Here is a 26,744-nt window from a genome sequence, read left to right on the forward strand (position 1 = left end):
TTCTTTGGAAAATATTATTTTATTATCAAATGTACATTATATTGACCTTAAAAATACAGTAAAGCAGTCATGGGGAGAACATGTCTCTTATTTTCCAGGAGCACACATTGACGGGGGGTTGGGTGGAGGAGACGTTTCCGGGCTTTTCCAGGAGGCTCTGGATTCTTTGTGCAGGGTCACGGCTTAGCTCTCTCCTGCCCTCTCCCCCGACTTCAGCTCTCAAGATAAATCCACAAACAAGGAAATCCAATATCCCCGACTCCCACACCATAGGGTTGCCGGGGAAGGTAATATAATAGCGGTTTCTGAATGTGCTCAAGGAAGTTTGGAGGATTTTTTTTTTTTTTTTTTTTTTTTACAATTGTATTTCCATGCCTGCTCTCATGTATCCAAGTCTTGTAAAGACCAATAATTTATTATTTTTAATGAGACAGAGAGCACTTCTCGCTTTCTGGCCTCATCGTCTGACCGGAAAGAAAATATAAAACGTCTTTATGTGAGACATTATCTAAAAAGTGAGTTCCAGGGAGAAAGTGAGTTCCATTATATAAAAAAAGTGAGTCCCGTATAAAATGGTGGCTGTATTGTATGAAACTTGTACGTTTGCAAAGACATCAGTCAGTGCGGTGGTTCTAAGCCCTTCTAGGGCAAGCTGGAGCTCTAACGTGGCAGGAAGTGAAAGACGGGTAGTCATTCTAGAACATTCTATCGTGTTAAGACTGCAGCAGGTTAACTAAGGGACGCATCTTCAACGGGGTAGCAAGGCACTGGTAATGTCTGCGGTTTATTTTCAGTGAATGCTCCTTAGGTCCGCGACAGACGCCCGGTAAAGCATAGACGTGGCATCTGCAAGACAGACACCGCCACGAGCGCGTGCCCAGCTCCCGTGAAACGCCAGACAGGAGTGGGCGACATGCTGTAAACATGAACGCAAGTCCCCGGGGAGGCCGAACCGTCCTGCCCGTGTCTGCATGGCTTCCCTTCACGGACAAGCGTAGGTCAAAGTCAACATGAACCTGAAACCCAGCCGGGGGGGTGGGGGGGGCCACCGTGCACCGTGACAGATCAGTCAAGGCCTCTGACTATCCGGCTGCGGCAGCTTTCCTTACAAACGGGGCTTTGTCCTAGCTTCCCGAGCCATGGCCGTGGAGTCCGTGCGCTGCGGGGGGCGTTTTCAGTAGACGTGGATATAAGTAGTCTTTGAGTCGGTGCCGAGGATGTTCTTTGCGGTGCATTTGTAGAAGCCGGCGTCTCTGTGTGTGGCCTGCTGGATGGTCAGCGAGCCCTGCGGGTGAAGGAACCTGTTCCCGTACAGACGGGCCTGCGCCCCGGCCGTCAGGTGTGACTTGTCCGGCAGGTCCCAGGTGATCTCTGCTTTGGGAATGCCCATGGCCATGCAGTTCATCTTGACCGTGTTCCCGGGCCGCGTGTAGATGACGGGCGTTGGCTCGCTGGTGATCCGGGGAGGATAGGCTATCACGATAACTGGGAAGTTCATGACGGAAGGGCCGTACTCGGTGTCCGCCTTGCACACATAGGTCCCCCTGTCAAACACCGAGGCGTCGCGCACCGTGAGGGTCCCGTTTTCCCAGACGGAGAAGCGCCCCCGTGTCTGGGGGCCCTCCAAGAGCATGGTGTTGGGGAGCGTCCAAGACAAGCGAGCCGGCCGGCCCCCCGGAGGGATGCAGTGCAGCTGCAAGGTCTCCCCGTTGATGATGCTCACCAGGTTGTGATACTGGTTGCTCGTCTCGGGTTTCAGCCCTACCTTCAGAGACACCAGCCTCTCCGTGTAGCCGGCAGAGTTCCGGGCCACGCAACGGTAAGCCCCGGCGTCCACGGAGGAGAGGCTGCTGATGTGCAGCATGCCGTCCCCCTTATGGTAGAACCTCTGCAGCTGCTGGCCACTCTGGAGCTCCGTCCCGTTGGGGAGCACCCAGAGCAGGGTGGGCGTCGGGGTCCCCGCGGCCGAGCAGTTGAGGCTGATGGTGTGGCCGGCCATGGCAGTGATCTTCTCGCTGACCGGGTCGTGGAAGATGGGCTTCTCCACGGGCTCCAAGACAGTGAGCTGCACGATGAGCCTGGCCTCCCCGCCCTCGTTGCGGCCGATGCACGCCAGCTGCACGGAGTCGCTCTTCCTGAGACTCCGAATGTCCAGCGTGCCGTTGCGGTGGATGGTGATCCGGTTCCCGTAGTACGGGGCCGGGAGAACCACGCCCTCGGGAAAGGCCCACAAGACTCTCGGCGTGGGGATGCCTTCCGCGTGGCAGTCAATGAGTTTGCGACTCCCGCCTGCAGCGATCTCCCGCACGGTGGTGATGGCGTTGGGGTTCCCGTTGATGGTGGGCGACCGGACGTTGACGTGAATCCAGACCGTCTTCCTGTCTTCCCCGGCGCTGTTCCTGACCACACAGGTGTAGTTGCCACTGTCTGAGCGCTGGGCTTTCTGAATGAGGAGAGTGCCATCCTGATATATCTGGTACTTCTCGGAGGAGGCCGGGATCAGCCGGTTGGTTGGAGAAAGCCACGTCACCCTGGGTGTGGGCTCCCCTTTGGCTTCGCACGCGACGGTGACCACGTCACCGTAGGGGACCTGCACCACGGAGTACGTCTTGTTCCGGATGGCGGCGGGCTCGGACACCACCTTGACCCGCACCCTCATCTCATCCTTGCCAACCTGGTTTTCGGCAAAGCAGGTATAATCCCCTTCCTCGCGCATGCCCACCTCGTTGAAGTAGAGGGTCCCGTTGTTGAAAACCACGTAGCGCTTGGTCCGGCCACCGCCATCGTCGGACTGCATGAAGGAGTTGACCAGGCTGCCATCTGGGAGGCTCCAGGAGATCTCAGGGTTGGGAAGCCCGGTGGCCACACAGTCCACTTTCAGGTCACCCCCGTAGAAGACCTTGTGGTCATTCTCCTCCTTGTGCTCGATCTTGGCCGGTTTCATGACCACATTCACCTTGAGCATGACAAAGTCATCACCAACCTTATTCCGGGCAACGCACAGGTAATCCCCCGCATCTTTGTCTGTGACGGATTTCACCACCAGGGTCCCGTTGGCAAACACCTTGATTCTGGTGTCAAAGCTGACCGGGAGAAAAAAAGAAAAGGAAAGGAAAGAAGAAGGATGTCAGTGTCCCATATGCTCTGTCCTGGCTTTAGGTCACCAGCATGAAATGAAAACATGTGCTTCTGGGAAGTATCTGGGCACATGGCTGCTACTTACCGCAAAATGTCACGCGGCTTTTGCAGCCTGGAGGGGACTGCGTTCACAGGCGGAAATGATTGATCTACCTCAAATAAGAACTCTGACTCGGTAGAGTCTGACCTTTGGCTGGCCTGGCCACTGATTCAAGGAAGTGAAAGGCAGTCAAAGACTTCCACCCTGTCCCCATGGGTGTTATGCGCATCACGCATTCGCGTGGCGGTCAGGGCACAGCGTCTGGTTATGATAAAATCCGGTAAAATGCGACAGCCGTGGAGAGAATGAACCTGAGTGAACTCTGTGAAGAGGTGCAGTTCTTCCTGAATAAAATGTTCCAGACACAATGATTACCCTTGACAATCCTGTATTATATCATATCCCGTTACGAGGCAAGAGGCTGCCAAAGGGCTACTCCATGCACCGTGTAATTGGGGTTATTCCTGGCTATTCCTGGACTTTTAATGGTAACATTGGGCTCGTCAGAACATGGAAACATCAATGTGACGTCTTCTTCCCTAGACCCTGAACCTAAAGCTGGATGACATTCTCCAGCTAGCTCCATAAGCCGGCATTTGCATTCCCCCGTGTGAAATGATAACGCTGGACCTAGGCCCACACACCTCTGGGTTAATAGTTCAAAAGCTTTTCAAAACTCATGTTTTGAACGAGAGGTGCAAACACTTGAGACATTCTTCCTTTAAGAGCGTCCAGATTGAAAAAATCTCAGTTACACATAATTTGTAATGGTGGCATTGGGGGAAGGTGAGGGTGACATTTGAATCCGTAAATATTTCCTAAACATTGCATTATTTGGACAGCGTGTGTGGAACTGTATTGTAGAGCTACCAAAAAAAAAAAAAAAGTCTGCCTATGGTTGAGTCAACTTGATTACTGGGAATAAAATACAACTAACAATGACCAAATAAAGTGTTTTGTTGGCTGCGAGTGTGAATGAGGCCAACATAAATCAGTAGGAGGGGAGCAGACAAAGAAATTTCAATGTGTCGTGGAGTTTAGAAACTAAAACTCTGTACAGTAGCTCATTTTTGCCAGCATTTGGGAACTGGGAAGCGGTGACTGGTAGCCTTGGTCGTAATCACGACCCACGGAGTGACTGAGAAACATATACATGCCTACCCATCCCTGGGGATCAGGCTTCAAGAAAAGCTCTGATATCTGTATTTTTAAATAGTCCCAATGTGTAGGCAAGGCATAGAGCCCGCTCTTTTATAAAACTCACATGGGTTGTTTAATCACACTTTCCTAAGAATGTAATTAGTACAAAATTTAGTGAGAAGGAAGCCGCAGAGACAGCGGTTTGTGATTTATGGGGAGATACTAGTAGAACGGCTCGCATTCGTAGCAGGATCACATTCTTTTGCTGCCGTTCATTCAGGGCTGCCTGAGTCATGCCAGAAATTGCTGAAAACAGTTCTTCTGCACATGGCAGTGCATCTGCTGGGCTGGGAGATAGTCCAGGGAAAACTGCATACGTGGTATTGCGGATGGAGGGTGCAAGGTTCACGAGGCACCACCCAACTGTCTAAAGTTAACACTCAGCCTGTGAGAAAGCGCGTTTGCCTTCTTCCTGCATTGGAAAGACACGAGGGAGGCCAGGCGCAGCTGCACAGAGCCCCCGAGTGTTGGCTCCCCTCCTCGTATCCTGGGGCGGGGGGGGGGGGTGCGACGTCCACAAGCATTCCTGCCTGAGCTGGCGGGCTGTGGAGGCTAAAAATGCACCATAAGCCAGAGTCTCTCCATCACGGCACTAGTGATGCTTCCTTCATTTCATTTTGCCAACCACGGTCTCTGCTCTGTATCTTGAGATGCGTACTGAGGACATTGGCTCTTTTGGATCTAGCCGATGGTTTCCCAGCCTGGGCACTGCTGACATCTGGGGTTTGATGACTCTCTGGGGTAGGGTGTCTTGGGCACCACAGGGTGCCGAGTAGCATCTCTGGTCTCTGCCTACCAGATGCCACAGGCAGCCTCCACCCATTCTAGTGTGACACCAAAAATGTCTCCAGTCATTGATGGGCGTTCCCTGGCGCCTCGATCTGTCTAGTTGCAAACTACTGCAATAGATGGATACACACATACATGTCTGATGGATCGATGGATAGATGGATAGATGGACATAGGTGATAGATGATAGATAGATAGATGATAGGTAGATAGATATGATAGATGAATACATAGATGCGATGGATGGATTCATGCATAGATAGTTGATGGATGGAGATAGATATGATGGGTTGATAGATATGATGGATGGATAGATATGACAGATGGGTAAATTATATGATGGATAGATGGATACATAGATACAATGGATGGATGGATAGAGATATATATGATGGATGAATCGATAAATAGATGTGATAGATGGATGGCTACATAGATAACATGGATAAACATATAGGATGGATGGAGGGATACCTAGATACCATGGATGGATGGATAGGCATAGATAGATAGATAGATAGATAGATAGATAGATAGATGATAGGTAGATAGATATGATGGATGAATACATAGATGCAATGGATGGATGGATACATAGATAGTTGATGGGTGTAGATAGATAAATAGACATGATGGGTGGATAGATATGATGGATGAATAGATATGACAGATGGGTAAATTATATGACGGATAGATGGATACATAGATACGATGGATGGATGGCTAGATAGAGATAGATATGATGGATGATTGGGTAAGTAGATGCGATAGATGGTGGCTACATAGATAGGATGGATAGATAGATAGGATGGATGGAGGGATGCCTAGATACCATGGATGGATGGATAGGCATAGATAGATAGATAGATAGATAGATAGATAGATAGATAGATATGATGGATGGATAGATATGATGGATGGATAGATATGGTGGATGGATAGAGAGGTACAACAGATGGATTGGTAAATTGATATGATGGATGGATGATATGATGGATGACAGACATGATGGATGGATGCATGGAGGGATGGATGAATGAATGCATAGATATAATGGATGGGTAGATAGAGATAGATATGGATGAATGGATAAATAGATATGATAGATGGATGGCTACATAGATAGGATGCATAGATAGAGAAGATGGATGGAGGGATACTTAGATACCATGGATGGATGGATAGACATAGGTAGATATGATGGATGGATACATAGATTGGATGGATAGATGGATGGATGGATGAATAGACAGAGATAAGTATGATGGATGGATAGATACATAGATAGGATGGACAGACAGACATGACGGATACACAGAAATGATGGATGGATGGATAGACAGATGATGGTTCAGTTGTCTTTCATACAAGGTCAGAGCGTCTCAGCCTGGGCACTGCTGACATCCGGGGTGGCTGACCCTCTGCTGCGGAGCGTCCTGGGCACTGCACAGCTTTAAGCAGCGTCCCTGGTCTCCACTCACTGGATGCCTTTGACACCCCCATTTCCTGAGTCATGTCACCCAAAAATGCCCCCAAGCATTGCCCGACGGTTGCAAACCAGTGCTGTATGTTCACACATGTGGGACCTGAAGACGCTGGATGAGAAGGGGACTTTCTTTGCAGCCAAAAAAGTAAAGTGTTAGAATTCTAGGTGTGCCAACCTGGTGCCGTATTCATGCCTCAAATGTTTTTTGTGTTCACACCGTTCAGCTTCTATGTGTTTTGTCGAAATCATACAACACACATAGAAGGTAACGTAAGTGTTGTATCTAATATTATCGCTTAACACAGGGATAAAATATAACCATTAAAAGGTTTTTGGTTCATTTTTTTTTCCCCTTTGGAGGGGAAGGGGTAGGAAAGGAGAAGGAGAAAGTCCAGATGTTTCTTCTCCGTCTTGGTTTCTAAAGGCAAGATCACATTGGGTGGAAAAGAAATGCCCCTTCCGCGCGGGGCGGCACACACAGGGAGTCAGGTCTGCTCATGTCCATCCCGGATGCAGAGTCATTCCCTTCTGTGCCCGGCCCCATGGAGAGGGCTCCCAGGATGGCCCCAGCATAGCCCAGGACTCGGTCCCCAGCGCCCAAAGGGGACGTAGGCGCAGGAGCGCAGTGATAGACGGCGAAGCCAGAGTAGACACCTACCTGAAGAGCGAGTCCATCATGCGCTTGGACGGCAGCCGCCAGAGGATGCGCGGCCAGGGGTCCCCTGAGGCGCTGCAGTCCAGGCGCAGGGTGGCCCCATAGCGCACGTCCGTCCTCTGCGGGGAGGTGCCCGTGATGCGCGCATTGGCCGCCGCCCGCTGCACGGTCAGCTGCACGGTCCTGCGCGCCGAGCCCACCAGGTTGGCGGCCACACATTCGTAGCGGCCGCTGTCCTTGGGTGCCAGGTTGCGGATGTAGAGCGTGCCGTTGGGGAAGACGAACAAGTTCCCGTTGATGAACTGCGACGGCCGGATCTGGGTCCCATCCCACAGCACCCAGCGCACGCTGGGCAGGGGCGCGGCCTTGGCGGTGCAGTGGATGTGGATGCTGAGCCCCGGGGGCAGTGAGATGTTCTCCAGCTTCTCCTGGTGGATGACGGGCGGCAGGGCCGCCACGTGGAGGCGGATGGCCAGGCTGTCGGCGCCCGCCGCGTTGCTGGCCACGCACTTGTAGACTCCTCTGTCCGAGAAGGAGGCGTCTTTGATGGACAGGGTCCGGTTTTCATGCAGCGTGACCCTGCCCTCCACGGGGGACACCGTCTGCCACACCCTCCGGTCGGGGAAAATCCAGGAGATTTGCGGGGCTGGCGTTCCCTTGGCCAGACACTCCATGGCGATCGTGTCTCCCAGGTACACCGTGACGTCCTGGTAGTGGGAGGCTAGGATTTGGGGCTGCTGGACCGTCACGGACAGCAGGACCACCATCCTGTCCACCCCGTGCAGGTTTTTGGCGGTGCACATGTACTGGCCCCGGTCCTGCACCTGTACCTTTCGGATGACAAACGTGCCATTCTTCAGGACCTCGAACCGTTGTACTCTGGTGTTCGGGGTCATGAGAGCACCTGGCAATCAGAACAGATACGGTCAGCCTCCACACAAACACACCGTCTCCGTCTAAACCAATAAGGGGGATTATTAGTTGGTTAGCCGAATTCTTCCCTTTAGGTCCCAAGCAACAGAAGACCAGACCGCACGTCAGATATGGAAAAAATAGAACACCCTGTTTCACCGTTTTTGACTCTTACCCCAATTCCAGAATCAAGGCATATGCGGCCCCCAAGCAAAGGGCAGCCAGCCAGCACGGGGCTCGTAGAACGTTCTGGAAGCGGCCGTGAGACCCAGGTCGTGCCCAGGGGACCTCCCTGTCACTTGAGCTCCTACAGACGCAGGCTTGCTTCATGCACAGAGACGCTGAGCTCCTCAAGTCCCCAGACGTGCCAGCACCATCCGCCTGCACCCGGGCCACACTCCTGAGCCACAGAGGGCGGGTCACTACTACTACTACGCGCTGCTACAATCGGGGACACGTGTCTCTCTCCCTCCCCCACCGCAGACTCCCTACGTTTTATGTCACATCCTCTTGGGGCTGGGCCACCGTGAGGATCTGCATTAACCACGTGCGCCTGATGCTTTGGCATCCGGGTCGTGCTGACCCTGCTGGGAGGAAGGCCCCTTCCAAGGCCTAGCCAGTCCCTAAAATTAGCAGACAATTCACCTTTTAAGTGCAAAGCAAGCAATTCAGAGCCCACAGGGCCACTTTCTTTTCTCACATGCCCAGGCCACCACTCACCTGCCTCAGTCACAGGGCAGGTACCAGACAAGTAGGGAACCCTTGTGCGCCAGAACCCACGGAAATAATTATTCAAACCAGCCAGCCCTAAGCCCGCTCACCCTGCCTCGCCTGTTTCTTCTTTCAGAAACCACAACAAAGGCCCTTGTGCACATTCTCCCCTCTCCCTCTGCCTGCCGACAGACGCCGGTCCTTCCCTGTGTGGTCCCCTCCTCGCGGAGACTGAATAATAAATGGTTCTTCAGTGGCAGGCATTTCCTGATGTGCTGGCTCACCATTTTCTGAATAACAAATCCCATATTTAAAAACTGGAAAGCCCTGGAAAGCCCTGAGTTATGGCATTCTCTTCGTCTCCCACACAGCTGGGCTCCTGGGCCCTGCTTCCACCACCGGCTATTCCGTTAGTTCTGACAAGCTCCGGCAGGAGACGCCGATTCGTGGGGATGTGCAAAAAATGCACGCGTACGTCGAGTGACGGGGCATGGCCCTGGGGTGCTCTGGGATCACACAAAGTAGGGGAGAGCCTACGGGTTAATACAAATGGGATTTCCCAGTAGAGAAACCAAGGCACGACCCTGTTAGCATGAAAGCCGCACGGCGTTCCCCATTCGCTACTTTGAGCAAAATTCCTTATTAAATCATTACGAAAACATATGACATCAATGTTGAGCCGATCAAAGAAGTCTGTAATCCCCCTGCGCCCAGAGCCTCTGCTGAACTTTGGAGCATTTCCAACGCTGGTGAGATAAACCTAAGAAATGCACAGTTCCCTCAAGTGCTATTAGCATAAATCATTCCTCTGTCATCAAAATGGAGAAGAAGAAGAAAAAAAACCCTCTGATCAGACTCCAGGCCTGAAGGATGTGGCCGTGTTGAGAGAGAAAGAAAGGGAAAGGGGGCGAGGTAGGTCTTTCATGCTCAGATGGCCCTTTCCTGTCACCTGGCGATTGTTTTGCGGCTCAAAGCCGATGGTCAATTTTTTACACAACCAGGTGCCCTTTGGGGCATCCCAGAGTTCCAAGTCTAGACTGTTGTCATAGGCTGAGTTGGGTCCTCCCCCCAGAATCGTTGAAGTCCCATCTCCTGGGATCTCAGAACATGACTATTTGGAGGTGGGGGGGGGGATCTTTTAAGAGATCATGAAATTAAAATGAGATCACTGGGGTGCCCTATAGTCCAAGGGGACTAGTGTCCATATAGGAAGAGGGGATGGAGACAGACACGCACAAAGGGACAATCACATGAGGACACAAAGAGAGAGGCCCAGGAGAGAGGCCTCGGGGGGATTCAGCCTTGGCCCCACCGGGATCTCAGACTCCAAGCCTCCAGGACCAGGAGAGAGTGTAGGTCTGTCTCCGAGGCCGCCAGCCTGTGGTCCTTTGTGAGGGCAACCCCAGCAAATGAACCCGACCACGTCTCTAGGTGCCACTCAAAGCAATGTCTGATGAGCCCAGAAGCAGCCGCATTCACGTGCAGCAGCCAGTGGAAGGCCAAGAGGAGGACTCCACCACTCCTCCTACCCGCCCCACATGGGCGACCTTTGTGCTGGGCTCCTCTGGGAAGACACAAGAGGGGCTCCTTTGTGAAATATTCCTGGCCTAGGTCATTCCCTGTCCAAACCACCTAAGACATGCCGTCATGGTCCCAATGAAATCTCACATAGCTCACGTAGGAGCTCTGGTTCCCTACTTCCTGTCCCCCGATGGGTCCAGGCTCTCAGATGTCCCCTCCCCTCCCACCCATCTGTCCACAGGCCAGACTGTAGTTTTGCCTGAGGTCACAGCCTCAAGGACCCTCCCTCTACACAAGCCCCGTTAGAACGCAGACATGTAAATGCCTCACCTGTAGAAACCTTTGTCCAGGTAATGAAAGGCGTGGGTTTCCCCGTTGCCTCACATGGGAACACGGCGTCTGTCTCCGCGGTGACAGACACGCTCTGGGGAGATTTGGTGATAATCTGGGGCTTTTCCCCAACCGTCCAGAACTTGGAGGCAGGGGGCCCTCCAGCAGAGAAGAGCTTTGAGCTGCTCTGATGGAAGCTTCTGGAAGGCTGGCCAGACGATGCCACGAAGGGGATGGAGCTCCGGGTGGAGTAGACGACAGGGGCGTTCTGGGAGTTTGTGGAGGGTGGCCCCGTGGCCCGGGGAGGGTGCAACAATGGAGGAGCGGGGGGACCAAAGTCCACGTGGATGATGCTCTGAGAATGTATCCTATTGTACGGACCCGGGTTGACTTTTCTCTCTCTTATCACGGGGGCAGGAGACGTGGGCATTTGGGGCTTCGGAGTAACTCCCAACTGGGGGAAAGACAGAGTCCTGTTGAAAAAGAAAGGGAATCTTGCACTGGGGTGATGGGGGACTCTTGAACTCGGAAGCTTGCCAATAGGGTCTCTGAGATCCGGGATGTTGTTATTTCCAAATACTTTGGAGTTGGCATTGAATCGGTCCGGCCCTTGGTCAGTAAACTTCGTGGGGACGCCAGGTTTGGGCTTAGGTGCCGGAACAACGGGAGTCGTCGTACTTGGTGGTCTTGGCGTCGTTGAGTGCTTCTTCTCTGGCAAGATCCTTGAGGGATAGGCCGTTATTTCTGGTTTGTTGGTCCAGTGACGAGGGGGATGGAAAGTCACCACGTATCTAAAGGAGCCTTCCGTGGCCGTGTGGGGTGGCCTCGCCGTCCCTCTCGGCGGGATCGGTTTGGCAGGAATCCCGGCTGGCTGGTGGAAGACTGGGGCTCTCCCGCCCTGGTGCTTACCATCGGGCCCATGTGGAAGACTGTTTTGGGTCTTTCCGTCAAATGCTTCCTTTTCCAATCCATGCTTTGGAGCGGAGTGAACTTTATCCTGGTTGGAAGAAGGGGTGGATAATTCATTCGGCGTCAGTACGTGCCGCGTTCCCTCACTATTCACTGGGGGTGCCTTGGCCTCTGGGATCCCCACGTAGTTCAAGAGAACATTTTCCCTGGAATCCGTCGATGTTGGAAGTGTCTTTGAAGTAACAGGTGTGGGCTCCGTGAAGGCCTGAACCGAGGACACAAGAGTGGTGGCCGGGGATGGGGATGCCGGCTCCGCTATGGGAGCAGGAGGTCTAACTTCAGCTGGAGTGGTTGCGTGATGATCTTGAGCACGGACGGGGGTTTCTGACTCCGTTGAAGACGGCTCGACTCGTAGGCTCGACACAGTGGTTGAAGCAACCACTTCTTCTCGTTGAAACAGTGTAGAGGCTGCAACCGGTGGTGGAAACTGGGAGGGAACACCCACATCCTCCAACTGTTTAGGAAAGGGTGAGTCCGTAAGGGTTTCCACAGAGCTGGGAACAGGCGTGTCCGTCTGCAGCCTCCCAGGCTGGGCTGTGCTTGGGGGATTCCAGCGTGAGGTCTCTGGAAAGCCGGATGGAGCCAATTCCCCCTGACGTTCTCCCACAGTGGCCACCTCAGAGCCAGAAGGTGATGCAACACTCGTGAAGGAGTCGTCAGGGCCCGAGCTGTTGGTTTTAAGGCCATTTAAGGTGATTGCGACACCGTAATCCATTTCTCTTCCTTCCGATACAGGCGTATAGGTGACTGCAGTTGTCTCTTGGAATTGATTGGGTGGTGAGAGTCTTTCCGTGGCAGTTGTCGCAGAATCTTTCGCTGTAGCCGTCCCGCGTGGGTCCCCGGTTGTCAGGGAAATGGTCGTAGATAAGAGTACAGCTTCCAAAGTGGCAACGACATGATTATGTTTATTTTCCGGGGAAGGGCCGGGCGTGGACACAGAGGCTGGAAGGCTCCCCGTAGAAGTGGAGTAGCGGTGTTTATTCGGCCTCTTCCCGTGTTTCCTTCGTGAGGTTCCCCTGGATATGGGTTCGGCCTGCTTCTCTGTCTCCAGCTGCTTGGCGACACCAACTGTGCCGTCAACCCGAGATGTTGGCGCTGGTGTGCTCCCCACGTGGCCTGGAGCCTTTGTTTCGGGTACTCGAGTACGTTGAGTAGAGAAAGCCTCCATTGTTGGGGCAAAAGTCGTGGGCACATGGGTTTGCTTCTGGCGGTTCCGGAATCTCTGAGGGCGTAATCTCCTCCTCCCGTTGGGTCTCTTTCGTGAAGGGTGAGTGGTCAGCCCCGGAGACGACGTGGTCTTTTCCGCCGGCATCACTGTTGCTACTGCGGGGGCATCTCTGTCTAGGAGAGCTCCCAGCGTGGTTCCCCTGGAAGGTGTAAAGAGAGTGATGCCATCCACTCCTGGGGTAGAGTCAAGCCGAGTGGTCGATTCGACTCGTTTTCCCATTCCTTCAGGACTCCTGGAGTCTGTTGGGTCTCTCTCTGGCATATCTTCTTCCCCGAGTGTCTTCTCAGAAGTGTCCTCTGGACCCTTTTCCACCCGCGGGTTGTCTTGAGTGCTTAAAGCACCTTTCCCAAGCCGGGTGTCATCTGTTTGTCCCCGTGGATGTCCTCGTGACGGGGCATCTGGCTCCCCTAACGTGAGCCCTGCTAATGGTTGGGATGTCCTGGAGTCAACACCCCACAAAGTGGTAGTCGGTGTAAAGTGAGTGGAGGTGACCTCTTTCATGTTCTCTTCATCTGGTTGTGGGTTGGCCTCCAAATCTGGCTGAACATATGGTACGGTCTCAGACTCAGCCAAGGAGATGGCACCCAGTGGGGCCTCATACTCGCTTGACGTGGGCTCCGCCATGGATCCAGCATCTACTGCAGGCCAGCCCTCTGTGGCTGTGCTTTCACCGGCCTGCTCTTCGTAGACCATGTCCAGGGGCTGCGCAGTAGGAGAGGATTCAAGAGGCGTGGCCCTCAGGGTGGTGGCTGTAGCCCACGGTGGCCCAGCCTCAGTGGGAGTTGTATCCTCGCTCTTAGAAAAGTCGTGGTCAATGAATTCTTCCAGATGTGTGCTTGTCACTCGGGGTTCAGCAAGAATCACTCCACCGTGCCCACTTTCTGGTCCCGACCTGGTTGAGGACACGGTGCTGGAGCCCTGGTCTTCCTCACCAAACAGAGATGCATCTGCTGAGGTTTCTTCGACACTGATTGTGGTCCGTGCGGGTGATACTGAGGGAGGCGGAACGGCAGGCAGAAGAGGTGTCACTTCTGGATTCACGGATGGAGGAGTGGTGGTTTTGACCACCTGGGCTATTTCAGTTCCCTTGGGAAGGTTCTTCCCACGTACTCTGGCCAAAATATCTGCCCAATGCTCTGGATTAATCTGTTTGTTTGCCATATTTATCCTCCGCCTGGACTCAAACACTCTGCGACCTTCCGCGATATTCGTCTCTGGTTCTTTTTCAGAATTCTTCCACGGTTTGAGTTTTCTTCGCCCTTTCTTGGTCTTCTTACCTCCGGTGACGGCATCGTCTTTTGTCTTGATGAGTAGCTCCTGGTCCTTTGTGTGGAGCTCTCTCCTTGGAGCGTTCTCTTCATCTCCTATGCCTGAACCGCCTTCGTCCTCCACGACGTCTCCCGGCACCCTGGGAAGAGTCTTCCCACCCGGGCGTCTGCCCTTTTTGGATGACCGGCCGGATCCTTTCTTATTCACCGTGAGCCCCACAGTAAAATGATCCGCCCCTTGCTGGTTGACAGCCACGCACCTGTAGAAACCGCCATCACTGACTTGGACCTTTGGGATGGAAAGAGTTCCATTTGCCAACATGTAGGCATGTGACGTGTTAGCCAGATTATTAATTATCCTTCTGTTTGGAAGAACCCAGCTGAGCTGGGCCTCGGGTATAGCCAGCGCACTGCAAGGCAACATCACTGGCTCCCCTGGGTTCTTCTGAATTGTCATTGTATGACTATCAGATGGCTGAGTGGCAGGTGGTTGCACAAGGACCCTGTACACCATCCGGTCCATTTCATCCCTCACCTGAGCAATGCACTGGTACAAACCCGAGTCCGACTGCTCCGTTGATTTGATCCTCAGCCAGCCGCTGGTGAGGATGGAGAACCTGCCATCCTGGTCCTCCAAGGGCGCTTTCAGCACAGACCCATCCGGGAGCACCCAGAAGATGGATGGACTTTCAGAGGCCTTCACGTTGCAGCTCAGCTGGCACGGGCTCCCTTCCAAGACAGTCTGAGCTCTCTGCACTGCTCTGCTGGGCTCGATCATCACCCAGCTTCTGCTCCGAGACTGTGCTGCCTCTTTGGCGGGCATCGTTAACGAATGGTGGGAATAATAGGAGAGCAGCACCTTTTTGGCCGTACTCTGACGTCGGTTGAGTTGGATGTCTATGGACGGCTGCATGACCCACTCTGGTTCTGCGAGAACGTGGGCTCTGACGCCCGTGTAGTAAAGGGCGTCCTCATCGGCGTCTTGCCTGTACTGGTAGGTGACCTTGGGGTCTTTGCTGAGCGTAAGTTCTTGGTTCAGCTTCACAGGGACCTCACTGTAATACGCGATCAGTTTCCACAGCTTCTCGTAGTTTTCCCGTGTCATCGGACACTCGAAGTCCAGGGCAACCGTTGCATTTATATCAATCTCTTGAGGGTCCGTCTGGTTCAAGTGAATTTTGTACACATCCATGGGCTTCTTGATGTCACAGACCAAGTTCACCGTGTTCCCGTGCTCGTCGGTCATATTCAAAGAGATGTTCCACGGGGGGAATTGGAACCCCTCCAGGGAGAGCTGGCCCTCACTATCCTCTTCTTGTCCCTGCTCCTCCTCGCTGCTGCTGCTCCGGTTCTGTCTCAGGGGAGACTCGATGGAAGGCTTCAGGCAGGTGATGTCCTTCAGCTTGTGAATCTCTTGTTTGTGCAATTTTTGGGGAGCAGAGCACATGGCGCATAACTGGCCACCTTCGTAGGCTTTGTCCTTCTTACACTTCAGAGTCCCTAAAACAGGCAAGCAAACAAACATGCGATGAGTTAACGAACCTAAGAACGGCCTGCCTTGCACACGGCCAGAGGAGACAGGCTTTGTGTGCATCTTTATCACGTCGGCTCGTGGCCATAATGATTTCAGGCTTCTCTCATTGCTGTGACTTCACCAATGACCTTAAATCAATTCAGCACAGACTGTGGAAAGGCACCACCGCTGTAGAACTACTTGACCATGGATAACAAAAAACTACCTTCAAAAGTATTTTTAAGTCTTACTCTGAAACAACTCTCTTCTCACACATTATACAACTTACCTTCTCCAAAGGTCCAGGAGAATCTGGACAAAGAAATGCAACCCAGGAAATCAGTTCCAGGTTGAAGGACCCACTTTTGCCTTACGTCGTATCTCCCTTTTATAATGGTTTCTGTCGCTATAATCTTTCATTTCGGGCAGCGTCTACATTTTGGATTCACGGTCTCCTCTTGGCTTCCTGGACATCAAGTCTTCCAGAATGTTCTCCTAATCTGGACACTGCTCTGCCTCTTTCTCTGTTTTGTCTTTCTCTGCTCACCGACTCATTAGTGATGGAGTGTGGCCCCCTTCCATCTCGCTCTGCCCCGTCATCCATGGCCTCACCCACATGTAGGTTTCCAACACCATCCATTATCTGGTGATGGCTGCCATATGTGCTTCTCCAGTCAACACACATCTTATGAACTCCACGCCCAGTTTTCTGCTTGATGTGTCTGTTTCCAAACCACAAAGTCTCCTCTCATGGATACTTACAAGACCAAATTATGTTTTCTCTCTGCTCCAGACCTAGATGCCTTTTCCATAGCAGTAGATGGTGCCACGCTATCTCAAGCTGGGGAAAGGAGAAGACTACAGCCCTCTGGATATCTGCCCTCTTCTTTCCATCCCTACTGGGAATGAACCAGTGAAAGGGCCATCACCTACGAGTTGAATGTGGGACATGAGTTGTGTGTGCAGGAAGTTGTGTGTAGATGAGTACAGGCCAAGGTGCTAAGTAGAAATTGAGGACAGCAAGATCTCTCAAGGAAGGTGATTTTTAAAATATTTTTAAAGATTTTATTTATTTATTTGAGAGAGAGAGCACAAGTTGCAGATGGGCAAGTTGACTCCCTGCCAAGTGGGCAGCCCGAGATCATGACCTGAGATGAAGTCAGATGCTTTACCAACGGAGCCATCCAGACACTAAGGGGGAGGGCCCACATGTGGCAGAGGGTGGGCAGTAGGTGGGAGCACGGTTGTGTAGGAAGTCCTAGTAAGAACTGTGCGTTCCATCCCAAGAGCAATGGGAAACCAGCGGACAGTTATGCAGGGGTGCCGCAGGGCCACATGCTCCCTCTGAAAATTTGTTCTGACAACTGCTCTGTGTGGAGACGACTGAAGGAGGCGTGACCAAGGCTGCAAAGACCTGCCCAGAATGCCCAGAACACCTGATTCTCCACCCAGAATGAGAAGGAGCTCCACCCAGGCTGGAGGCTATGAGGATGGACGTGAGCCAACAGAACCGGGATATGGTAAACCCAATGGGATCGAGGTTGGGGTTCAAGGTGTGGCTCGAGGAAGAGGGTAAAAGAAAGACAAAAAAAATAAAACCTTCCTTATTTAGAGTCAAAATCTACTGTCTTGCAACTTCTACACATCACTCCTGTTTTTTTTTTTTTTTTTTTTTTTTTTTGTTCTCTGAATCACTGCAGAACATCCCTCTCCCCCATTCTTGAGAGAATAATGTCATAGCCACTGCTAGCCTTCTCTTTTCTAAGCATTCCTGAACTCCTCTCCATAGGACAGAAAATCCTCCACGTAACCCAAAGCTACCTGTAATACTCCAGATATTCAATGTAAGACAATCATAGTCAACTGTATGTAACTGATTAAAGGATCACCGCTTTACACTTCACTGAAGGATCCATCTATGATGGAACAGAGACGTCTTAACATCTAAGTTGCACACTTTGCACAGGTGTTTCCCACCCTACTGATTTGACAAGAGAAAGTCTCGTCTCAACACCAGAGAACGTAACCTTTCCAGAAGGGTAAGGAATGTGCCGCTCTGAGCCACCTTCCTTCCCTCTGCTCTCCTCTTACCTTTGGATTTGGCATCCCATTCCAGAAACCACTTCATCTCACAGTCACACGACCATGGATTCCCATGCAGGTAAAGATTCTCCAGAAGCGGCATGTTCTGAAGCATCCCCGTGGGAAGGGTCCTGATCATGTTGTCTGCGAGGTAGAGGTGTCTTATGGTAGAGAGCCTGAAATAATCCAGAAACGTGAACGTGGAGAACGTGCCGGGGTGGAGCTGGTGCAGCAGGTTTCCCTCTAAGTGGAGTAGCCTTAGGGATGTTAAGCCTTTGAAAGCTTGTGGGTGGATAAATTCGATCTTGTTATGGTCCATATGCAGCCTCATTAAGCTCCAGAGCCCCTGCAGGGTCTGTCCCGTGATTACCCGCAGTTTATTGTAGCTGATCTTGAAAACCTAGAAAGACAGGGGATGGAGCAGAAAGTCCTGTGAGTAATTTAGAAAGCCACAAACAGACACAGAAACTAGAACAAAGGGCAGGGAAATAAGGACATTAAGCCGGTTTTTAACCTAAAAAAAAATGGCGATTTTATTAATCGTTAGGGAGCATTGTATCACTTCCCACTATTCATTAATGATCGTACAGGCCGCAATTACCGATGCTCGTAAAAGCACAGGGTTTACCTGGAGGGAGCTGAGGTCTCTTAAAGCCCCGTCGGGGATGCTAGGGATGTCGTTGCCATGAATCATAAGTAGCTCCAACTTGGTCAGTCCCGCAAACGAGGTTTCTGACAAAGCCTGTATACTATTAAATCTAAAAAAAAAAAAAAAAAAAAAAAAAAAAAAGAATAAGAAACAGTGAATGCTTAAATCCCATATGGGGCAGATTCTGCAGCCTGCTTAGGAACAATTTAGCAAAATGTTGACTCTGAGGTCTACCGGTGCTGTTCCCAAAGCAGAGTTTTTGGTTAGTGTCCATGTCCATTTCCAGGGTCCAAAGGAAAGCTGAAAATATGGTGTTGGTGTTGGGCGGTTAGCCCTCTCGTTGGGTCCTTGAGAGCCCGGAGCCAAGCCCCTCCTCTCTTGTTCTGTGATAATACAAAGCTACTTCCCAAGTTGCCTGTTTCTTTGCATTCGTGCTAATTCTCTGCAGCCAATGACCCTCGTGTCATTCCTCATTACTGACGCTTTCCTGTGCACCTTTCCAAGGAAGGGCCAACTGGACCAGCTTCCATTAGAAACTAAATCCCACTCCTTTGTCTAAAATTGCCTCTAGCTCCATTAGCAGATTCCTAGTCAAAGTACCCAGCAAATATTCCTGAACTGGACGAAGGCTATTTCACAAGGACCAGTGGCCATTTCTGATGGATTCCCTGAATTATTTGTAAACATTCTGGTATGTTTTTGGGTTTTGTTTTTGCATCAACATTGGTAAAGATGAAATGAGTGAAAACTCCTATATTGGAGGGCGGTTACTTTGTGCCACTGTTTCTGTGGAAATAGAACACATCTAGCCTGACTTCTCCCTATCGTCTAGATAAAAGGAAACAGATCCTATAGACAAATGCAGGTGAAGTGCTCATACCTACAGCATAGGCCGCCAGGTCCAATTTTCTCATAAACACAAATGTGACTGAACCCAGACCCCGAATCTGAAATCAAGATGTGGGGAATCATTCCTCTAAGAGCCAGCTTTAGGAAGCATCACCTTTCAGCTATAAATTCCAGGAAATACAATCTCCCAGAGCAAAAAAAAAAAAGTAATCCCGACTCCTTTTTGTCATTTAACTTATGGAATCAACAGACAACTGTACACAGAGGTTCCCTCTTCTGGATTATATGGACAGCATCTGCACTCATGTTTGGGTGTCACAACTGGGTGGGGGAGTGTTAGTGGCATCTGGTGGGTAGAGACCAAGGGTGCTGTTAAATACCCTACAATGCACAGGACAGCCTCTCACAATGAGCGACTCAGCCCCTAATATTGAGATTTGGAAACTGTCGAAGCAGAAGAGACTCTGTCGTTGGTCTATTCATCCACCCATCCATCATCCATCCATCCATCATCCATCCATCCATCATCTATCTACCTACCCATCAATCTATCCATCTATCATCTGTCTATCCCTCTGTCCATCTATCATCTGTCTATGCATGCAGTCATCCATCCATAATGTATCTACCTACCATAATCTATCCATCCATAATCTATATACCCATCATTCATCCATCCATAATCTATCTACCTACCCATCAGTCTATCCATCTATCATCTATCTATCTATCTGTCCATCCCTAATCTATCCATCCAATCATCCATCCATAATGTATCTACCTACCCATCAGTCTATCCTTCTATCATCTATCTATCCATCCATCCATCCATCATCTGTCTATCCATTCGTCTATCCATTATCTATCTATCTATCTATCTATCTATCTATCTATCTATCTATCATCTATCTATGGTAGTGGTCTGAATGGGGGGAAGCAGTCTTGTCCCCATGGGACACTTGACAATATCTGGGGTCATAAGCAATCACAACTGGAAGAGGGGGAAGGTGCTACTGGTATCTCATAGGAAGAGGTCAAGAATGCTACTCAACACCATCCAAACAGGACAGCCCCCACAACAAGGAACTGTCCTAAGCAAAATGGAAATAGCACCCCAAATACCAAGGAGACTGAAGTTGAAAAACCGCAGTCTAACCCTAGATGGGATGGTCTATGACCTGACACGTGGCCTCAGTCACTTACTGTTTAGGATTCTACAATGAAATCTATCTGGGATGGTGAAGCTCTCAGGGAATGGATGGCCGAATCTGAACTTCTTCCCATTTCTTGGTGCCTGGGGTCTGCCTGGAAACAGTAAACAAGCAGGAGGATGGTATCAGGAGAGGTAGGTGGGGTTGGCAGGAACCAGGCAGCCTAGGAGCTGGGAGGGTGTGGGAAGGAGCGTGTTTCACTTGTTCCAACATCAATGGGAAATGATTAGAAGGTTTTAAGAAAAAGAGTGACACAAACTAAGATACGTGTGAAAGCGACAAATGATCTACTGCATGTAGAGGGAGTAAGTATAATCACCGGAGATGACCCTGGAGGTAAGAAGAACAGAAAGGCCAGAAAGAGGAGGCAGGTCTTGGGACAGAAGAGGTGAGAGTCAAAGGCTCAATGTCTAGAACAAGTCAGAAAGATGTTGCTCTTCTTTGGCACTTTGTGGTCTCAGGGTGTGCGCTATGCTCACTAGTGTTATGTGTCTTTGTCACCGAAAAATTGTCACTTCCAACTGGCCATTCAACCATAATGGTGGGTGCCAAGGTGGAGAAGGTGCAGGGAAGGCATGTGTTTGAGGTCAGAGGGACAGCACTGTTTGGACTCCCTCACGCCTGCATAAATCGGCCCCCAGTCCTGGATGGTGGAGATACCGGGTGAGGAATCTGTCTTACTGCATCAACTTGGTGCATTTTCTTCCCTCTGAGGACCCGAAGCATAGGGAAGAATCCCTGTGCGCCCATCTAGAATCCAGCAGGGGCATGGGGAAATCTGTGGGGCTCAGGGAAGAGACTGAAATGACTCTGCATGGAGGCCAGTTGTGCAACACGATCACCCACCCATCCCCCTTTGCAGAATGTCCCGATTGACAGTGACTACATAACGTCTCAAGTGAAATGCTTTTTAGTACATCACAAATACACGTAAGACGCCTTCACCGATATGGGTTAGTTTTGCAAGACGAATTTTAAAATTAAAAAGGGCCGTGTGGGCTTTTGGGAGACTTAGAAAGAGGTTGTGAAAGCTAGTCTTTTCATCGGAGGGACGAATTCTTTAAAGATCTATAAATATGACGCTAAGTGGATGATTCTTTTGTTGTTGTTTGTTTACTCGAAAATACTTGGAAAGCGATTTTTGCAAAAGCTCTAGGGCTGTGCAAACAGGAAACAGCGGATCTCTCTCCTTCCATGCTGAGGACCCTGAAAACATCTGTGTGGGAATGAAAGATTTCATTAGTGCCTTGCCAATAATCCCTCATTCTTTGAGAGTTTCCTACTCCTTCCAGATGACTAGAAGACAAATCAGACCCTGAGTCCGATCTGTATAGACATTCCCGTTCTTTCTTCCCTCTCCCCACCAACAACATGCACGATGACAGTCTCATTAATCTAGTTTGAGACCGATTTTCAGAGAAAGTGCTGAGATATGAGTGTCTTATTGATGGAAATGAAAACATGCCATATTGACTCATGTTACCAATTAAGGCAGATGCAAGTAACATATGTTGGTGCCGGGAAGCTCTTCCTTAACCGTTTTCCTTTTTTTTTTTTTTTTTAATGTGATGCAATGACGTCTCAAAATACTACTGCCACCGATAGGAAAAGAGAAGATCTTGGTATCTGTGTTCTACTCCAGTGGCAAAAATCTGGGGAGACCCTAATTCGTTATCTTTACCACTTAAAGTTGCTTAAAAATGCAACCAGCAGAAAGTAAGTTCTAACTCAGAAATTGTTTCACCTGCGTGAACTGTTTCAACGTAAAGACGAATGGAGGGAAAACAGCACAGAAATTCTAAGTGAGGTATAGACAGCTTGATGAGCCACAGTCTACTGGTGTGGCCAAGTATAAAGCCACCACATAGTCAGGAGGCATGTGGCATCTTCTCCACCGTGCACTCCAACCTGACGGCCAGTAGGGAACACACGGACACCCCAGACCCTCAACACGCAACAGGTGGCACATTCGTGCCTTCTAGGCAGGAAACCAGCAGAAAACTGTCCTCCTCCACCTCCCCCATTTTCACACTTTCCTCGGGGATGCCACAAAGGCCTCTGTGACGGTACCTCCAACTCTGTGCTCTGCCAAGGGGTCAGGCAGTATGGGACAAGACCCTAACGGTGGTTCACGAGAGCAAAGGCCCCAAGACAGAACCATTTTGCACACCCGGAGGTGCAAGAAACGAGAGGAATCAGGGACGAGCTCTGCTAATGCACCACTAGCACGGCACATCCTACCCTGATTCAAACCGGTGGGAGACGATCTTCCTTTTCTCTCTCCCATTCGGCGGGCGATGTGTCCTAATTAAACTGTAAGTTTGTAAAAGGGAAATTTGGTTAAGTATTAATATCCCCTCTTCTGGCAAAGATGAACGGTTTCCCCTACTCAGCTATCCTCATTGTGGTTGGATTTTCAGATAATCAAATCATCAGGTCTCTCAAGACTTTATGGAGAAAACTAGGTAATGATCCACTCCCTTAGATTAGGGAACTTCCTATCGTACTGTCTTTACTTCCCATTGTCTTCTTCTACTCCTAGTGGCCTTTACAAATGCAAGAAGATCTTTTTTTTTTTTTTCTTAATTCTGTGCTCTAAGATGTGCAGATACATGTATAATTATGTGCTCATTGACTCAGGTTTGGCCATTGCATTTTACTAAAATGTCCCATCAGTGGCCAGTCATCAAATCCTAAATTATTTTTGTTGTGTTGTAGATCATAGAAAATGGCTTATGTATTCTCCGGGGGAAATCCAAATAATTGTTTATAAGGTTGCACGTGAGTACCTATAATTCATAGCAACTAGTATTTATGTATAGGAAACGCTCATGTGAATGAAACAAAAATTAAAAATATAAAAATTCTATCTTAAATGCTGCACAAAAACTCCTCTTTAAAAATAGTCAAAATACTTGTCAAACTATTTTGACAAATAGCCAAAATACAAATACTAACTAAAAAGTTAAAAATGCGTTTTCAGTGTATCTTCTGAGTCGTATTTTTAAAGAGGCAAAATCTTCAAGAACTCTTTTATTTCCCCAAGGTTCACAGTCACAACCTCCAGATAACTTAGAATGTCAGAAATGTCCGATTTATTTTAAAATTATTTTTAATAGCTTCTGAAGTCTGAGTAGTATTTATCTATCTACATGCGTGTCTGATACATTTGCACCTAATATGTAGTAAATGATTGTTATCAAGGGAAATCTCTCGACACACTGAAGTTGTTCAGGATGCTTGGTTATTAAGGCTTATGATAGTGGTTGCAGTTGATGGATACATTCAGATAATTGCCCCCAAAGGACCGCACGTAGTATCGTTAAAATCCATCACCCTCAAAAAAAAAAAAAATCCACCTCCCTCCATTCTGCCCATATGGCCGTATGCATCGCTAGATAGAGCGACACGGAAAGAAATATGCCTTTGCAGTGACGTCAATGCACATATACGTTCAAAGAAAAAACAAACACGCAAGCAAAGAGGCTGAAATCGTTCAGTAAGAATGTGGTACAAACCCCAAATTGATTCTTTCCACATGTTTAGAAATCCCAGCGGGCACAGAAGCCAAGGAGCGAAACGTGCAGTGGACCTCGCTAGGAACGTAGCAGGCGCAAGGGTGAGGACAGGAGAGCGCGGGTCGTGGATGTCCCCAGAGCAGAATCAGCACCACGGACAGTGCTCGCCAGTGCGCCCGCGTTGGCATCTTGTCGGGGTGCCTCATCCCTGGACACCTGTCGGGGAACCACAAAGTGATATCCGTTTATGGCCAGGTAACGCTTATGTTGGGCGAACGTGGTTTCAAGCGTGCATGGTGGTGTGGAGCTTCCCAAGCCGTCGTACGGTGGTATCCTTTAGGGACACAACATTTCTGAGCCAAGAAGCTCGAAACTTGTTTTTCTGATCTTTCCGGGCGAAGCTTGATCCTTCTGTAGAATGGGATCGGAATGGCCGACTCGGACACTACGATTTGGAAGTCTCCCTGCGCGGAGAGCGAGGGTATGGAACAGACACACGGGCACGCACAAAAATACATACATGTGTGTTCGTACATGCGTATTCACGTAGCATTTGTATATACATGAGAGCAAAAGGAGAGACATCGATGTTTAAAATAAAGCAATTAAAATGACTATGTGCCTCTGATGTTAATTCTGAGCCTTTATACACCGTACGTATTTGAATTTAAAAAGAAAAAACAAAACTCTTGTAATTAAAATACTCCGTGTCCACCTCCGATGTTAATTCCGAGCTATTATATACTGTACATATTTGAATTAAAAAGAGAAAAAACACAAAGCTTCTCAAGAGGGTCGTTATTAGGAGTATTCCCCTTTTTAATGACCTTCTTTACGTTTCCGGTGTATCTTCTAAATGTGTTTAAAGGCTTCGCGCTCGCTAAACCCGAACGTATTCCATTATTCGTGGGTTTGTACTATTCTTAATTTTTGCTAGCAAGAGCCACAGGGTTGCAATGGTGCAGCAGGGCTGTTCATCGGGGACGCAGTTTGTTAAAATCTGACCTTAAAGGAGGAGGAAAGGAGTTCCCCGATGACGTAGGTTCAGGCAAAGAGAACCGATCAGTGCAGTCATACACACAAAAATGGAAATGCTCCGATATTTCACATAATTGGGGCTGCATCAGCGGTGTCGTTTAGAATACCAGTGGTCATGTATCTACTTTTTTTTTTTTTTTCACGCACTGGCCATCACCCCATCATCTTACGTGTTTGTCATCTCCTGAATGAAGTGGACTTGAAAATAGGAATGCACCTGGAAAGCAAAGCGCGCGGCCCAGAAACGCGCCCGCCCCGGGGGCAGCGCTAAGTGCTGATACAAAACCCAGGCGCTCACACGCTGGGGGCATCCCAAACCCAGAGCTTTCCAGGCTTTTACCTCGAAATAGATGGTGCCCTAAAGCCCGCGCGCGTCTTCTCTGGTTGCTGCGCGTCCGGGCAGGCGGCCCTTGCAGAGGGAGGCTCAGCTCCAGCTCTGCGCTCGGGAGCCAGCGGGTTCCTGCAGCCTCCCCGGCCGCCCGCGCGCTTGGCCTCGGCCCGGGAACGCGCGCTGTGCCGCCGGAGGGTGGCCCGGGGCTCGGGAGTGGCGACGCCTCCTCCGCAGCCTTGGTTCCCGGGACCCCGGGAGCGCGCACCCCAGGCGTGGCGCAGGGAGGCGCCCTGAGCGCCCAGGGCCTCCGGGGCCGGCGCGCGGGTGGGCGGGGGGGGACCCGGACTGGCTGGCGCGGCGGCACTGCGCCCTGGCCCACTTCCAGCGCCGCTCCAAGGAAAATATGGGCTTTCCCCGGAACGCAGCTCGGGGAGGGCCCCTGGAGGTACGCGCTGCTGGAGCCCGCACACCAGGAGCCGGCTCTCCCGGATGGTGACCTCTGCAATGTCTGCTCCACCCCAGCAGGCCGAGAGGCTCCCCTTTTCCAGGGGAAGAGGAGGAGGGGGGACTTGGGCGCCGAGCTCTGCTGGCGCCTCCAACGCAGGGCGCACTCGCTTTCACTTGGGGGGGGGGGGTCCCATGGGCGCCTCCCTGGAAACCGGGGATGCTTAGGTGCAAGGAGGCAAGGGGGAAAGGAGTCGGGGATCCTCCCGCAAGAGAGAGCTGGCCCCTGGGCCCCGGAGCCACGGACAGTGCCATTTGTCCCTGCCCAGCCTTGCCCTTGGCCGACCCCCAAGTCCACCCCTGCAGCAGAGCGCGCGTCCCCCGGGCGCCCAGGCTGCCCTTGGTCCTCACCTGTCGTTCGGAAGCCGCGACGCACGGGAGCGGGGCGCCCTGAGCCTCCGCGGGGCCGGGGCGCGCGAGTCACCGCCGGGGGTCCGCCGGGGCCATGCCCTTCCCGGGCCGGGGGCGAGGCGGCGAGGCTTCCCAGCTCGGCGCGGCGAGCCGGCTCCCTTTTATTCGCGTCCCCGAGTCCACGCCTCGGCCCACCCCCACCCTGCCCTGCCCCACCCCGGGGAGACGGGGCGCGGGCCCGAGCCCAGGGACCCTGGCCGCGCGCGCTGCGCGCTCAGCCCTCCTCGCGCCTCTTCATCGCGCCTCGGCCCGGGAGGGCGCGCCCCGCCGGCTCCGGCTGCAAGAGCGGCTTGGGGACACGCAGTTCCCGGCCCCGGAGGGAGTCCGGGGACCAGGGGCCCGGGGAGGCACACGGTCCGCGCGCCCCGAGCGCGCCTCGCAGCCCGGCGCG

At 51.1% G+C, this 26,744-nt stretch overlaps 1 protein-coding gene across 2 annotated transcripts; it reads right to left on the reverse strand.

Annotated features, from left to right (window-relative positions):
* On the reverse strand, positions 1-26,427 carry MXRA5 (matrix remodeling associated 5). Of its 2 annotated transcripts, XM_025435717.3 has the most exons (7): positions 26,294-26,427; positions 24,070-24,285; positions 18,471-18,600; positions 17,852-18,242; positions 10,783-15,747; positions 7,312-8,212; positions 1-3,083 (listed from the first exon to the last, which is right to left on the reverse strand). In XM_025435717.3, the coding sequence occupies exons 2-7, from the start codon at positions 24,273-24,275 to the stop codon at positions 1,175-1,177; spliced, it is 8,502 nt and encodes a 2,833-aa protein (XP_025291502.3). In that variant the 5' UTR covers positions 24,276-24,285; positions 26,294-26,427; the 3' UTR covers positions 1-1,174. The 2 variants fall into 2 exon arrangements, with proteins under 2 accessions (XP_025291502.3, XP_048963432.1); XM_049107475.1 differs by lacking the exon at positions 24,070-24,285 and having other exon boundaries at positions 26,294-26,397.
* Positions 26,428-26,744: the final 317 nt, after the last annotated feature.

This window comes from Canis lupus, chromosome X, assembly GCF_003254725.2.
Source record: "Canis lupus dingo isolate Sandy chromosome X, ASM325472v2, whole genome shotgun sequence".
NCBI lineage: Eukaryota > Metazoa > Chordata > Mammalia > Carnivora > Canidae > Canis > Canis lupus.

What these genes read in the sequence shown, in the direction of transcription:
- MXRA5 (XM_025435717.3), bottom strand. Translation starts at nt 24,275, where the DNA reads ATGAGGCACCCCGACAAGATGCCAACGCGGGCGCACTGGCGAGCACTG. An exon ending in GTGGAAAGAATCAATTTGGG is followed by an intron (nt 18,601 to 24,069) that starts GTTTGTACCACA and finishes TTTTTTTTTTAG; the next exon opens with ATTTAATAGTATACAGGCTT. An exon ending in ATGGGATGCCAAATCCAAAG is followed by an intron (nt 15,748 to 17,851) that starts GTAAGAGGAGAG and finishes TGCCTGTTTTAG; the next exon opens with GGACTCTGAAGTGTAAGAAG.